Below are 16,488 nucleotides of genomic sequence, written 5' to 3' on the forward strand. Positions count from 1 at the left end.
GATTAAAAAACCTGAACTTGATCCCTGTCAGTTTTCCAATTATCGGCCAATATCAAACCTTCCCTTTATTTCCAAGATCCTAGAAAAAGCTGTGGCACAGCAGTTATGCTCATTTATACATAGGAATAACATCCATGAAATGTATCAGTCAGGATTTAGACCTCATCATAGCACAGAAACAGCACTGGTTAAAGTAGTAAATGACCTACTGTTGGCGTCTGATCAAGGTCAAGGTTTTTTTATTTGCCATTTGTGCATAAACCAACAGTTCAGACACATTGGAATTTTTGTGCAGGGCTCTTTGAGTCAACAGTTTAGAAAATAAAACACTATCATAAAAAAAGCACTATACAGTACAACATTAGGAAATAGAACACTATTATAAAATATAAAGCACTATACAAAAAGGTGGTAATATGTAAAAAATAAAAAAATATATAAGTATTAAACAAAAGGAGAGGGCAAATGTTAAATAACAGTAATAAAATAAAAGGCTAGTCCTGAGTGCTGTTCCTGGATTATGAAAAGAGGGGAAAGTTATATGGAAATATTGCACATTTTGGGAGGGGGATGACAGTTATGTGGGGATATTGCACAGTTAGAATATTGCACATTTATCAGAGGGTATATAACACAATCCTATTTCACAGATAATAATATATCACATATTACATATGACAAGTGAAGTAAGGTAGTAATGGGTTATTGTTACAATAGTTTTGTTTTGCCATCAGTCTGACTGTTGCAGGGAAGAATCTGTTGAAGAACTGTGTTCTATGAGTGATGATGCTGTCCGCTCTGCTGTGTCTCAGGTTGTATGTGCAGTGTTTGTGTCTGAGCAGAGAGTGAGCTGGGTGGAGTGAGTCTCTGATGATTCCCTCTGCTCTTTTCCGACAATGCTGCATGTACATAGAGTCCATGGAAGGAAGTTTTGTCCCTATGATCCTCTCCACAGTCTTTATGACCCTTTGCAGAGCCTTCCTCTCTGCCTGTGTGGTGTTACCATACCAGACAGTGATGCCTGCCATGAGGATGCTCTCTATCAGTCCTCTGTAGGCCAGGGTGAGAGGGCGATGATTCAGACCAGCTTTCCTGAGCAGCCTGATGAAATAAAGCCTTTGCTGGGCTTTTTTCACTGTGGCTGTGGTGTTAAGAGTCCAGCTCAGGTCAGATGTAACCTGCAGTCCCAGGAATCTGTAGCTGTCAGCCCTCTCTACCTCAGTCCCTTTGATGATGAGAGGCTGTAGAGGGGGAGGATTCTTCCTGAAGTCCAGTATTATTTCTTTGGTCTTGTCTGTGTTGAGGATGAGGTCGTTCTCCTCTCCATAGACAAGAATGTTGTTTACCAGGGTCCTGTACCCTGACTCATCTCCCCCCTTGATGAGCCCCAGGATAGTGGTGTCATCAGTGCATTTGATGATGATGGTATTGTCCTGGGTGGAGACACAGTCATGAGTATACAGGGTGAAGAGTTTGGGGCTAAGACAGCAGCCCTGTGGGGATCCTGTGCTGACTGTGAGCTCAGCAGACACCTGTCCTCCCATTCTCACCACCTGTTGTCTTTCTGTCAGGAACTCCAGAATCCATCCAGTTGCAGGTGGGAGTTGGGACACCAAGGTCTGTCAGCTTCTCGATCAGCTTGCCCAGGCGGATGGTGTTGAAGGCAGAACTGTACTCCAGGAAGAGCATCCTGGCATATGTTCTGCTGCTTCCCAGGTGTTGCAGAGTGTGGTGTAGGGCTATGGCTACCGCATGGTCCACTGATCGATTGGGGTGGTAGGCAAACTGCAGGGGGTCAACAGTGTCTGGGACTGTGTAGTTAATGTGTGTGAGGACTAGTTTTTCTAGGCACTTCATGGCAACTGGTGTGAATGCCACTGGCCTGAAGTCATTTAGGGTGGATGTATCTGGTCTTTTGGGGACTGGTATGATGGTGGAAGATTTGAAAATATGGGGGACTACAGCCTGGGATAATGACAAGTTGAAGATGTCAGCATACACACCAGCTAGTTGTTCCACACAGGCCTTCAGAACTTTGGGAGGGACTCCGTCGGGTCCCACAGCCTTGTGGGGGTTCACCTTCTTCAGAGCCTTCAGGACCTCTGTGTGTGTGTGTGTGTGTGTGTGTGTGTGTGTGTGTGTGTGTGTGACCTGAAAGGCAGTGTCCATGGGGTCACAGGGGACTTTTGAGGGTGTGTCCGTATTCAGCCTGTTGAACCTGGCGTAGAAGGTGTTAAGGCTGTCTAGCAGGGTGGCATCTCGGAGGTCTGTGGTTCTCCTATAGTTTGTGACAGACTGGATTCCCTGCCACATACTGCGTGTGTTGTGGTTGAGGTAGTAGCTTTCAAGATTTTAGGAGTGAGTCCTTTTTGCTGCTCTGATGGACTTCTGCAGCTCGTACCAGGCTCTCTTATATTCCACTTGATCTCCTGACTGGATGTGCACCAGCTGATGTAGTCGCTCACAGTCTCTGTGTATTCGTGGATGTCATTAGTGGCCTCTTTGAAAGTGCTCCAGTCTGTGGCCTCTAAGCAGCTCTGCAGGCTAGCCTGTGCACCTTCAGTCCAGGTGTTAACGGTTCTGACTGTGACTGGTTTTGTCTTGAGCCTTTTGTTATAAACTGGTTTAAGCTGGATTGCCAGGTGGTCAGACTTTCCAAAATGGGGTTTTGGTTCAGCTGAGAAGGCGTTTCTGATGTTGCTGTAGCAGTGATCCAGTGTTTTATTTCCCCTGTTGGGGAAAGCCACAAACTGATGCAGTTTAGGCATGTTTTTCCGGAGATTGCAGTAGTTAAAATCCCTCAGAATAATGATGGCAGTGTCAGGATATGTGTTTTCATGCTCACTGATCATGTCATGTAGCTCCTTCAGTGCAGCCTCCTCCTTGGCGGGGGGGGGGGGGGGGGCATACACGACACTCACAATAATGCATTGCAGTTCTCTGGGCAGATAAAACTGTCTTAGCTTCAAAGTCAGATATTCCACATTTTCAGAACAAGATTTTGAGATGATCTTACAGTCGGTACACCAGGATTGTTTGACGAGGGCAGCCGTTCCTCCTCCACGAGTCTTGCCGCTTTCCGCAGTGCATCGGTCCTCTCTGAAGACCGTATAGCCATCTGGTGTTATTGCCTCATCGGGTGTCCTCTCCCCCAGCCAGGTTTCACAGAAACACAATATGGAGCAATCCTGGATGTCCTTCTGCGTGGAAATCCGAGCGTGGAGTTCGTCCATTTTATTTTCCAGAGACTGAACGTTTGCAAACAATATGACCGGGAGGGTTAGCCTTCCATTGCTAACCAAGCGTCGGAGCCTTTGGTCAGCTCCTCCCTGTCTGCCACGCCTTCGCTTCGGCCTGTTGTTCTCAGGAAAGCTCCCTGTCAGGGGCTGGCCTAGCATCGAGTCAGCATAGTATGCTAGCTCAGGGTAGGATTCCAGCACGCTCTGGTCGAAATGTCCGAAATGACTTCGCTCTCTCAGCTGTAGTAAGATCGCCCAATCATAGAAAACGTTAGCAGGGTGTGTCTTAACTCGGCACAAAAAATAAGAAGGAGAAGACAAAGAAGTAACTTGACTTGGAGAGCTCCGCGATGTCACCCTCTGGGGAACGCCATCTTGTTCAGGGCTGTGTCTCGCTGCTCGTGTTGCTTAACCTTAGTGCAGCATTTGATACCACTGATCATTCCATTCTTTTGGATAGACTAGAAAATGCTGTGGGAGTTAAGGGAACAGCCCTCTCCTTGCTCAGTTCTTATTTAACTGATCGCTATCAGTATGTTGACGTAAATGGTGATTTTTCTAGACATACTGAAGTAAAGTTTGGTGTTCCACAAGGTTAATAACTTACTAGCTCTGCAGAAAAGTCCAAATAAAAAAAGTCAGTCCCTCTCACGCCAGAATCTAGTCTTCTCAGGCAGTCTACTGGCCCAGTACAAACCAGCTCTTTGAGGCATAAGGGTGTGGCGCTAATCTCCATTTCAATAGCCCTGTAACCGTGAGAGTTTGACTTCCCCACTTGCATCTGTATTGCAGCATGCCTTGCCAGACGGTAGTAGGTACCATTTTTATGATGGTCTTTGGTATGACCCAACCGCTAGTAGAACTCGTGATCTCCCTGTCAAGAGGCAGACACGCTAACCACTATGGTAACCATAATGCCTTGTGCAAATGGGGAAAGCCCACCACGTGATGCATGACCTAGTATTTTGTATTGTGTCATAGTGAAGCAAGAAAAAATAGCAGAGAATTTAGGGCCATGTGGCCCTAAATTCTTTAATTGTTCTATTTAAAAAAAAAAAGAAAAAAGAAAAAAACTAATAAAATTGGAAGTCTGTGATTCGAATTCAGTAGCTTTCAGTTCACTAAACAAAAATAATTGAGTGTCAGGGAAAATTATTTTTATGACCTAAACTTGAAAAATCTGAAAGGCAAAAACATACAGTGGGGCAAAGAAGTATTTAGTCAGCCACCAATTGTGCAAGTTCTCCCACTTAAAAAGATGAGAGAGGCTTGTAATTTTCATCATAGGTACACTTCAACTATGAGAGACAGAATGGGGGGAAAGAATCCAGGAAATCACATTGTAGGATTTTTAATGAATTAATTCGTAAATTCCTCGGTAAAATAAGCATTTGGTCACCTACAAACAAGCAAGATTTCTGGTTCTTACAGACCTGTAACAACTTCTTTAAGAGGCTCCTTTGTCCTCCACTCGTTACCTGTATTAATCCCCGATAGCAGAGGGTCGTTGAAACGACGTAGAGTTTTGGTCAGAATGGTCGGTTTCCGTCGTACGTCAGAAAATCAACGTTGAAACGGCGCCGTGAAACGTCGATTTCTCTGCCGTCTGAGAGGGTCGATTTGTCACCGTTGAATCAACGTGGGTAAAGGTTGATCTGTCGACCGTCAGAGAAGGTTGAATATACGACGTTGAACCATCGTCACTTTTGCCGGCCAGTTTTCAACATGGGTAGGATTGCTCAGAATATAAATTGCCACTTGTGTGTGTCTGTCTGTCTTATGCTGCTTACACATAGACACGAGTAAATGATATAAGTAGGCCTATATAGGCTAAGTGATAATGGCAAGTAAACGATAAGTAAATGATGAAAAAAGGAATAAAACCAATTTAGGTCTACTGTCTGAACTCAGCAATATTTGACCTTCTATGAAAGTTTTTTTTTTTTACAGTTTGTTGATTTCAAGGCATGATTTAAAAAGAAGGGCAGGCCTATTGCGATGTCGTTGGATGACCCATGCTATCCCATAATGCACCGTTGTTTACTGCATGACGTCATTTGCGTTACTGTATACTGGCTGCAGGTTAACTTCAACACTAGTTGGAACGCGACTCTCTTGTGGATCGGCCTGCTGATAGACGCTACTTTTTCATTCATCCCTGGACATCTGGTACGTACCATTATTCAGTCGCTATTAGTAAAGGGAATTTTAAATACAATTTCAAGCAGTTTAAGAAGATGAACTTCAGTCATATCGCCTACGCCATAGGTCTAGGTTGCATGTCGTTGTGAGCCGACCTGTTATTTTGTGTAGCGGCTTTGTGTTTGGGTCACGGCCATGAACTTTAAACATTATCCAGGCTACCAACGCTTTTCTAGTGACCTTTCTTTGAGGTACCACGACCAACTTTGCTTATATTCCCTCAATTCATACAATAAACATGCAGATGCATTGTTTAGCCGAAAACTGGTCATAGTTGTGGTCTTGGAAAAAAAAAGCATTTCAATCGAGTATACAGGCCGCGGTTATAACCGGTAGCTAGCCTACACCTAGCTTGTGGGGGCTGGGCTTTGTAACACTGTAGGCCTATGGGTCGCAGCCATTACAACATGAATCCAGGCATTAAAACATTGTTGGTGTTAAAACAGAACTTTCTATAAAACAATTGTTTGATCTGTGTGTGTGTGTGTGTGTGTGTGTGTAAGGTTATTTCAAATGTAATGGCGTAAATGTGTGTGCGCGTACGTGTCCACTTGAAACAAACATGCAGATGCATTGTTTCTGCATGTTTCTTGTATGAGTTGAGGGAATATAAGCAATTTCGTTCGTGGTACCTCAAACAAAGTGGTCACTACAGAAGTAGCCTGGATAATCTTTGAAGTTCATGGCCGCCATGGCTACACAAATGAACAGGTCAGCTCAAAACAACATGCAACCTAGGCCTACATGCTAGATTTAAACTCTAAGTTTTGTAACACTGTAGGCCGATGGGTCGCAGCCATTACAACATTAATCCAAGCATTAAAACATTGTTGGTGTTAAAACAGAACTTTCTGTAAAACAATTGTTTGACCTGTGTGTGTGTGTGTGTGTGTGTGTGTGTGTGTGTGTGTGTGTGTGTAAGGTTATTTCAAATGTAATGACGTAAATGTTGTCTTTGTCCCCCCCTATGTTTACCTCAATGGAACCTGAAGACCACTACCACGACATTCCCTCAAAAGGTACTGCAGTCATTTATTTCTTTAGGGGAGAGAATATGGCTTCTTATTGGTCAAAAAGAAGACGTGTTTTGAAGGCTACTGAAATGTTAGAAAGGCAGATTCTGTCCGATTTTGAGTCAGCTCTGCGTAATCATGCTCCTCCAGTCTCTCTTGCTCCTCCAGTCTCTCTTGCTCCTCCAGTCTCTCCCAGGCCTGCATCATCAATGGGTTTAGATGAGGATGGTGGAGATTCTGTTGAGTTGGGAGGGTGCAGTGATGCAGAGTCTGACAGCAGTAGCATGTCTTCAGAGGGTGACAGTCATATTGATGGTGACTCTTTTGAAGAGTCAGGGCTTCACCAAAAATTAAAACACTGGGCTGCATCATTCTCTGTGCCTTTGATTGCCATTACTGCTCTGTTGACCATTTTGAGAACAAGCCACCCTGAACTGCCCCAGGATGCTTGGACCTTATTGGGCACTAAGCCTGCAGTACCATTACAGACTGTAGGTAATGGGGAATACTACCATTTTGGCTTGGCAAAGGGAATTTTGTCCAAATTAAGCACCATCCATTTACCAGATGTTATTCAAACAATAAGACTTCAATTTAACATCGATGGTCTCCCTATTTTCAAAAGCACCAAGCTTCAGTTTTGGCCTATTTTGGCACTGATTGATTGCGATTACACCAGAACACCGTTTTTAGTTGGCATCTTTTGTGGCCCTGGAAAACTCTCCAATGTGTTTGATTATCTGACGCAGTTTGTTAAAGACCTATCTGCTCTGCTTTGCAGTGGGGTAACATTTGGAGGTAGAAAGCTGAGGGTGGCCATTTCATCCTTCATTTGTAATGCTCCTGCTCGAGCATTTGTAAAACAAATTAAATGCCATAATGGGTACTCCGGATGCGATAAGTGCTATCAGACTGGTATTTGGCAGAAAAAAATGACGTATCCAGACACTGATGTTAGGCTAAGGTCAGACGAGGAGTTTGAAAATATGGTAGATGAGGACCACCACATCAACAGAAGTCCTCTGACTGGTCTGGTGAAAATGGTGTCTGCCTTCCCAATAGATTACATGCATTTATGTTGCCTAGGCGTTACGAAAAAGTTGATACATTTTTGGATGAGGGGGAAAAACTCCACAAGGCAGCCTACAAGAGCCATTAAAGCCATCTCTGAAAAGTTGATACAGCTTCGTCCCTATACTCCAGCTGAATTTGCACGAAAACCCCGTGAACTCGCCGAAATTGATAGGTGGAAAGCGGCAGAGCTGCGGCAATTTATGATTTACAGTGGGCCAGTAGTTCTGAGGGACATTCTTCCACAAGATCTCTATGAAAACTTCATGTTGTTTTCTGTGGCCATGTTTTTGCTACTCACACCAAACATTTCTGAAAGTATGGTTTGTTTTTGCGAAAAATTGTTAATGGCTTTTGTGAAGCATTTTGGAGAGGTGTATGGTAAAGACGAGATTGTGTTTAGCGTACATCAAACAATACATCTGACACATGAGTACCGCCTGTATGGTTCCTTAAACAACATCTCATCCTTTCCTTACGAGAATTATTTGGGTAAACTAAAAAAAATGCTACGCAAGCCATCTCAACCTTTACAACAGGTTGTCAAACGCCTTTCAGAGGAGCCAGTTCGTTTAGTTCCACCACCACCTACACAACCACAGCTGTTACACCCACACCAGGAGGGCCCATTACCCCAACACTTAAGTTCCGGCCAGCAATTTAAAAAAGTGCATTTCAATGATTTCTGTTTTTCTTCAAAGCAGGGCGATGATTGCCTAGTGATTAAAAATGAAATCGTAATGGTGAAAAACATAATTAAACATTGTGACTCTGTCTTTGTGGTTTACATGAAATTCAAGAGGAGGGAGTCATATTTCCACTATCCTTGCCCCTCCAAAAGCATTGGCTGCTACAGAGTATTTGGCATAGACAGCTGCCTTAAACCCCTCCTAGAACTGCCACCTTATTGTGGTGGAGGGGTTTGTGTGCTTGAATGATCCTAGGAGCTATGTTGTCGGGGGCATTATGCCCCTGTTAGGGTTTCCCAAGGCAGACAGGTCCTAGGTGACAGGCCAGACCAAGAGCAGTTCACCAAAAAACCCCTATGGAGGAAAAATCCAGGACCGTGACGTCGCCCGGTAGGACGCAGCCGGGGCCCCACCCTGGAGCCAGGCCCGGGGTTGGGGCTCGTATGCGAGCGCTTGGTGGCCGGGCCTTTGCCCATGGGGCCCGGCCGGGCTCAGCCCGAAGAGGTGACGTGGGCCCGACCTCCTGTGGGTTCACCACCCACAGAGGTAGCAGTAGGGGTTTGGTGCAGTGTGGATTGGGTGGCAGTCGAAGGCAGGGGCCTCGACGACCTGATCCCCGGACACAGCGGCTGGCTGTTGGGACATGGAATGTCACTTCGCTGGGGGGGAAGGAGCCTGAGCTTGTGCGGGAGGTTGAGAGGTACCGGCTAGAGATAGTCGGGCTCACCTCCACGCACAGCTTGGGCTCTGGAACCCAGCTCCTTGAGAGGGGCTGGACTTTCCACTTCTCTGGAGTCGCCCGTGGTGAGCGGCGGCGGGCTGGTGTGGGCTTCCTTATAGCTCCCCAGCTCAGCCGCCATGTGTTGGAGTTTACCCCAGTGAACGAGAGGGTCGCCTCTCTGCGCCTTCGGATTGGGGAGAGGGCTCTTGCTGTTGTTTGTGCCTACGGGCCAAATAGCAGTATAGAGTATCCAGCCTTCTTGGAGTCCCTGGGAGAGGTACTGAGGGGTGCTCAGACTGGGGACTCCATTGTGCTACTGGGGGACTTCAATGCTCACGTGGGCGATGACAGTGACACCTGGAGGGGCGTGGTTGGGAGGAACGGCCTCCCCGATCTGAACCCGAGTGGTGTTTTGTTATTGGACTTCTGTGCTAGTCACAGTTTGTCCATAACGAACACCATGTTCGAGCATAGGGGTGTCCATAAGTGCACGTGGCACCAGGACACCTTAGGTCGGAGGTCGATGATCGACTTTGTAGTCGTGTCATCTGATCTCCGACCCTATGTCTTGGACACTCGGGTGAAGAGAGGGGCTGAGTTGTCAACTGATCACCACCTGGTGGTGAGTTGGATCCGCTGGCGGAGGAGGAAGCTGGACAGACCTGGCAGGCCCAAACATATGGTGAGGGTCTGCTGGGAACGTCTGGCCGAGCACTCTGTTGGGGAGGTCTTTAACTCCCACCTCCGGGAGAGCTTTTCCCAGCTTCCGAGGGAGGCGGGGGACATTGAGTCTGAGTGGACCATGTTCTCTACCTCCATTGTGGATGCAGCTGTTCGGAGCTGTGGCCGCAAGGTCTCCGGTGCCTGTCGTGGCGGCAATCCCCGAACCCGGTGGTGGACACCGGAAGTAAGGGATGCCGTCAAGCTGAAGAAGGAGTCCTATCGGGCCATGTTGACCTCCAGGACTCCTGAGGCAGCCGACGGGTATCGGCAGGCCAGGCGTGCTGCAGCTCGGGCAGTTGCGGAGGCAAAAACTCGGAACTGGGAGGAGTTTGGGGAGGCCATGGAGAAGGACTATCGGTCGGCCTCGAAGAAATTCTGGCAAACCGTCCGGCGCCTCAGGAGGGGGAAGCAGTACTCTGCCAACACTGTTTACAGTGCGGGTGGGGAGCTGTTGACCTCGACTGGGGACATTGTCGGGCGGTGGAAGGAATACTTTGAGGATCTCCTCAATCCCACCGTCATGTCTTCCACTGAGGAGACTGAGGCTGATGACTCAGAGGTGGACTCGTCCATTACCCAAGCCGAAGTCACTGAGGTGGTTTGCAAGCTCCTCGGTGGCAAGGCACCGGGGGTGGATGAGATCCGCCCTGAGTATCTCAAGTCTCTGGATGTTGTGGGGCTGTCTTGGTTGACACGCCTCTGCAACATCGCGTGGCGGTCGGGGACAGTGCCTCTGGAGTGGCAGACTGGGGTGGTGGTCCCTCTTTTTAAGAAAGGGGACCGGAGAGTGTGCTCCAATTATAGGGGAATCACACTTCTCAGCCTCCCAGGGAAAGTTTACTCCAGGGTACTGGAGAGGAGAATTCGACCAATAGTCGAACCTCGGATCCAGGAGGAACAATGCGGTTTTCGTCCTGGTCGCGGAACACTGGACCAGCTCTATACCCTTTATAGGGTGCTCGAGGGTTCATGGGAGTTTGCCCAACCAGTCCACATGTGCTTTGTGGATCTGGAGAAGGCATTCGACCGTGTCCCCCGTGGTATTCTGTGGGGGGTGCTTCGGGAGTATGGGGTTCGGGGCTCTTTGCTAAGGGCTGTCCAGTCCCTGTACGAACGGAGCAGGAGTCTGGTTCGCATTGCCGGCAGTAAGTCAGACCTGTTCCCAGTGCATGTTGGACTCCGTCAGGGCTGCCCTTTGTCACCGGTTCTGTTCATAATTTTTATGGACAGAATTTCTAGGCGCAGCCAGGGGCCGGAAGGAATCCTGTTTGGGAACCACAGGATTTCATCTCTGCTTTTTGCGGATGATGTTGTCCTGTTGGCTTCTTCAAACCAGGACCTTCAGCATGCACTGGGGCGGTTTGCAGTCGAGTGTGAAGCGGCTGGGATGAGAATCAGCACCTCCAAGTCCGAGGCCATGGTTCTCGACCGGAAAAGGGTGGCTTGCCCTCTCCAGGTTGGTGGAGAAGTCCTGCCTCAAGTGGAGGAGTTTAAGTATCTCGGGATCTTGTTCACGAGTGAGGGAAGGATGGAGCGTGAGATCGACAGGCGGATCGGTGCAGCCTCCGCAGTGATGCGGTCGCTTTACCGGTCCGTCGTGGTGAAGAAGGAGCTGAGCCAAAAGGCGAAGCTCTCAATTTACCGGTCGATCTACGTTCCGACTCTCACCTATGGTCATGAGCTTTGGGTAATGACAGAAAGAACAAGATCGCGGATACAAGCGGCTGAAATGAGTTTCCTTCGCAGGGTGGCTGGGCGCTCCCTTAGAGATAGGGTGAGAAGCACAGTCACTCGGGAGGAGCTCGGAGTAGAGCCGCTGCTCCTTCACATCGAGAGGAACCAGCTGAGGTGGCTCGGGCATCTTTTTCGGATGCCTCCTGGACGCCTCCCTGGGGAGGTGTTCCAGGCATGTCCCCCCGGGAGGAGGCCCCGGGGAAGACCCAGGACACGCTGGAGGGACTATGTCTCTCGGCTGGCCTGGGAACGCCTCGGTGTTCTTCCCGAGGAGCTGGCCGAGGTGTCTGGGGAAAGGGAAGTTTGGGCTTCCATGCTTAGACTGCTGCCTCCGCGACCCGGTCCTGGATAAGCGGAAGAAGACGAGAGACGAGAGACGAGCCGCCTTAACGTTGACCAGCTTGAGGTTGTCCAGGGCAAATGTGTGTTGTTCCCAGATGGAGAGACCTTTGTGGCAATCCCTCTTCGTCACCATTCGTAAACCTATATGGGGAGAAAAAGAAAAAAAAAAACCACACACACACAAAGAACACATTTACTTTTACATTAGAATCTGGACAGTTGGAGTACTCCAGCTGGATGGCAGGCACTAACTATCCTTTCCATGGAGTGCTTTGTTTTATTATTATTTTTATTATAGATGGCACAGCTTTGGAACTTGGTGGAATTCCAGGACCAGAGTGCAGCAGTTGTGCCGCTCAGCTGGGTGGTAGAGGTGGACGGAGAAGTGGGATGCTACTGGCCACCCTATAGTGGCCAAAAAGCTGAGAAGGCCGCCATGAACTCCATCCCCCCGGGACAAGGACGGCAATTCCACCCAAAAATCAGGGTGCTGACAACCTGTGGTGAGCTGCATAGCTACTTCATTAAACCAATGACAATACTTCAATATTGCATTAAGCCAATATCATTAAGACTGCCTTCCCTTTCAGCCACCTTTGCCAAAGCCAGGTCTTGCCTCAACCGATCGCTGGAGGAAGGCTGCCTTACAGCAGACCTGCAGTCTGATGGTGAGATGGGGCCCAGGAAAAGACGGTAAAAATTCTTTTTAAATCACAACTTGCAGTTATAAGTTCAAGTACAGTTTCGTTTGTGTTTTGAGCTGTGGCAGTAAGGTCCTGTGTTTATTTTAAAGTCCAAACAAAAGGTATTTTGAGGAGGACAGCGAGGAGGAGGCACAACCAAGGCGTAAGGGGAGGAGGCCACCATCTATTGACGCCACTCAGCTGGACAGCGAGTGGCAATTCCCCTCCCTTAATGAAGGTGACTATCTGTACCACTTGTTGTTGTTCTACTGAAGACCTAGAACTTGTCTGAAATAATAATGATTTCATTTCCGTCTTTAGACACCCAGTCAGCCAGTAGACACCCAGCCAGCCAGTTCCTTCACAGCCAGCCATTAACTCATGGTAACTATGCATTTCCTTTATTTATGCCAGAAACTAAAATACCAGTAAGTAAGTGAAGATGTTTTGATCAACTGACTGCTTACTATTTTTCAGATTCACTGCCGTCAGAAACCCCGCCAGGCCTTGTACTTAACAGCCAGCCACTAACCCATGGTAACTATACATTGCCTTGATTTATGCCATAAATGACTGAAAAAAAACAAACAAAAAATGTCTATGTACTGTAGATGTGTTTTAAACTAAATGTGAACAAAATTGTACTCTCTGACATTTCAGCTTCACCTCTGCCGTTGCGACAGGTGAACAATCAGTTGCTGCGTGGTGAGTCCACAACTGTATTCACTGGTCATAAATTACCAGCAATGTGAAATAAAACTCCTAATGTTTGGTGTTACTTAACAGACATGGCCATCAACACAGTCATTGCTCTCCTTGGCCAGCTGAGGGAGGGAAACTGACTGCTTACTATTTTTCAGATTTACCGTCGTCAGAAACCCCGCCAGGCCCCCTACATCACAGTCAGCCACTAACCCATGGTAACTATACATTGCCTTGATTTATGCCATAAACGACTAAAAAAAAAAACATCTATGTAGATGTGTTCTGATCAACTGACCATACAATTTTTCAGATTCACCCCAGCCACGTCACCGCTTCCATGGTAAGTCAAAGAGGAAATCAATCAACATGAAAATTGTCAATTTAGAACAGACATTTAAATTAAGCACCCTGCAGTGAACTAAATTGTACTCTGATATTTCAGCCACACCTCTGCCATCCCAACAGGGGAACAATGAGTTGCTGCGTGGTGAGTCCTCAACTGTAATCACTTTTCAAAAATGACAAGCAATGGGTAACAAAAGTCCTAATGTTTCATGTTACTTAACAGACATGGGCATCAGCACCGTGATCTCTCTCCTTGGCCAGCTGAGGGAGGAAATCAGGGAGCTGAAGGGGGAAAACAGGGAGATGAAGGGGATGATAGGAAGGCTGGAGCAAGAGGTCAGGGCCCAAAGGAGAGAGATGGGGAGACAAGACACACCCCAGACATCACCCCTTACCAAGCTCCCACTCTCCACCATGGAGGAGTTTTTGGCAGCAGAGGCCCTGGTCAAGGAAGATGCCAAACAAAAGCAGCTGATGGTACTTATTCTTACCTTTCTTTTCCAATCATCTGCAACACCTGCAAAAGGAAACAGAAATATTTAATGTCGTTGTGAATCAATGAAACAATGATAAACACTGAATACTTTCACATTGTCTTCATGCTACATTTTATTCTATCAGGTGTCTACCTTAGCCCTTTGTGGCGGAACTGATGTAGGGGTCACGGTGAGGCGGATGCTGCGTAGCCTCCTGGACAACAGCTTGGCCAGCCAGTTCAACTGGGCTGGAAAGGGGGAAAAAACTGCCTTTAAGGACACCAAAATGCATGATGTCCTGTTTGATAGGTTATGCATGTGCACAAAGCTGTAAAAGAGGGTAAAATAGAAAGCTGTCGCAAGTACTTGCACACTACTTCTAAATGTTCTTTAACAACTCCTTCACTAACTGTAACATTACGATTATAATGACAATGACAAACATATTGTGAAAGATGCAAAGGATTAAGAAACTTACCAGGCGCCTTACTCAGAAAAAGCAGGTGTGCAGGCAAGTCCAGGGAGGCTGACTGAGTGACGAACGGTTTGGTAGTGGCATTTCTATTTCCGCTTTGTCAATGGGGAAATTACTACTATTATTATTTTTAAATCCCGTTTTAATTGTCACAAGATTCACACCTATGGTTTCTGATTTTTACATATATTTTCTGTACTCGTGCCATTACTTGCCACCTACCACTAGAGTGTGACATAGTCTTCCCAACTCAAACTTAAACAATTATCACCATGCAAATTCTCAATGTTTTGTTCTTTTTCTTTCAGATGCTCTACAAAAGCAGCTGCCAGGGAGCACGCGCGCCAATTTCAGTGACGCCGTGAAGAAGTGGCTGAAATATGCGCCAGAGAGAGAGGGAGGAATGAGGAGACGTGATGTAGGGTGGCATTTCATTTTGAAACCAGTAGCCTACTGCTGACTTTCTTTGTCAATGCTGCATCAAATTAATTTCGGTTATGTTTTTCTGTTTCCATGTACAGGTGTCTGCGCCGCAGGAGTAGGCTACAAAATCGTACATTTGTAAATAAATCCGAAAATGTTTCTAAGAACTTGTTCAAGTGTGTTCTGTTCCTTATAAATGGTAAAATGTATGCCTTATTACATAGCTTGACAAACATTAGGAGGGGTGCATTGGTGCATGCATTTTTTATATCCTGTTGTACATAAAACAGGACGTAGCCTACGCACATTGATATAAATGTTCACCTTCATGGTTGAAGTAATGTGTGTTCATCCTAGGCAAGAGCTCCGATGCTTTATTGTTAGCTAGTTTAATTTAGCCTGTTTTGCTTAATTTGTAGCCTTCCTGTTGTACATAAAACAGGAAGTAAAGTTGGATGAATCATCGCCGAAAATTCAACTATAAATCGACCGAAATACGTAGTTGAATAAAGGGTGAAAGGGGGTCTATTCTCTGTTGACCACCAGCCACTTTTCAACGTCGTTTCAACGGAAACTCGTATGAGCAAAGCGGTGTTGAATCAACGTCGGTGATCGACGGTGATTCGACGGCGTATAGGTCGAAGAACATGCCGATGATTCCACGTCGAATCAACGACCCTCTGCTATCTGGGATGGCACCTGTTTGAACTCATTATCAGTATAAAAGACACCTGTCCACAACCTCAAACAGTCACACTCCAAACTCCACTATGGCCAAGGCCAAAGAGCTGTCAAAGGACACCAGAAACAAAATTGTAGACCTGCACCAGGCTGGGAAGACTGAATCCGCAATAGGTAAGCAGCTTGGTGCGAAGAAATCAACTGTGGGAGCAATTATTAGAAAATGGAAGACATACAAGACCACTGATAATCTCCCTCGATCTGGGGCTCCACGCAAGCTCTCACCCCGTGGGGTCAAAATGATCACAAGAACGGTGAGCAAAAATCCCAGAACCACACAGGGGGACCTAGTGAATGACCTGCAGAGAGCTGGGACCAAAGTAACAAAGGCTACCATCAGTAACGCACTACGCCGCCAGGGACTCAAATCCTGCAGTGCCAGACATGTCCCCCTGCTTAAGCCAGTACATGTCCAGGCCCGTCTGAAGTTTGCTAGAGAGCATTTGGATGATCCAGAAGAGGATTGGGAGAATGTCATATGGTCAGATGAAACCAAAATAGAACTTTTTGGTAAAAACTCAACTTGTCGTGTTTGGAGGAGAAAGAATGCTGAGTTGCATCCAAAGAACACCATACCTACTGTGAAGCATGGGGGTGGAAATATCATGCTTTGGGGCTGTTTTTCTGCAAAGGGACCAGGACGACTGATCCGTGTGAAGGAAAGAATGAATGGGGCCATGTATCATGAGATTTTGAGTGAAAACCTCCTTCCATCAGCAAGGGCATTGAAGATGAAACGTGGCTGGGTCTTTCAGCATGACAATGATCCCAATCACACCGCCCGGGCAACGAAGGAGTGGCTTCGTAAGAAGCATTTCAAGGTCCTGGAGTGGCCTAACCAGTCTCCAGATCTCAACCCCATAGAAAATCTTTGGAGGGAGTTGAAAGTCCATGTTGCCCAGCGAC

At 46.9% G+C, this 16,488-nt stretch overlaps 1 protein-coding gene and 1 long non-coding RNA gene across 3 annotated transcripts; one reads left to right on the forward strand and one right to left on the reverse strand.

Annotated features, from left to right (window-relative positions):
- The first annotated feature begins 5,148 nt into the window (after positions 1-5,148).
- Positions 5,149-14,828, forward strand: LOC132873648 (uncharacterized). Of its 2 annotated transcripts, none has more exons than XM_060909404.1 (13): positions 5,149-5,408; positions 6,434-6,460; positions 12,033-12,237; positions 12,325-12,427; positions 12,528-12,655; positions 12,739-12,801; positions 12,895-12,954; positions 13,078-13,122; positions 13,278-13,337; positions 13,433-13,462; positions 13,565-13,609; positions 13,691-13,944; positions 14,727-14,828. In XM_060909404.1, exons 1-13 carry the CDS (start codon positions 5,238-5,240, stop codon positions 14,781-14,783), a joined length of 1,248 nt encoding a protein of 415 aa, XP_060765387.1. In that variant the 5' UTR covers positions 5,149-5,237; the 3' UTR covers positions 14,784-14,828. The 2 variants fall into 2 exon arrangements, with proteins under 2 accessions (XP_060765387.1, XP_060765386.1); XM_060909403.1 differs by lacking the exon at positions 14,727-14,828 and adding an exon at positions 14,089-14,720 and having other exon boundaries at positions 5,151-5,408.
- LOC132873649 (uncharacterized) lies at positions 13,447-14,214 on the reverse strand. The gene is made up of 3 exons (XR_009651584.1): positions 14,097-14,214; positions 13,959-13,984; positions 13,447-13,749 (listed from the first exon to the last, which is right to left on the reverse strand). It is a non-coding gene; the product is annotated as an uncharacterized LOC132873649 (long non-coding RNA).
- Positions 14,829-16,488: the final 1,660 nt, after the last annotated feature.

The sequence above is a fragment of the Neoarius graeffei genome, chromosome 25, assembly GCF_027579695.1.
Source record: "Neoarius graeffei isolate fNeoGra1 chromosome 25, fNeoGra1.pri, whole genome shotgun sequence".
In the NCBI taxonomy this organism is placed as follows: Eukaryota; Metazoa; Chordata; class Actinopteri; order Siluriformes; family Ariidae; genus Neoarius; species Neoarius graeffei.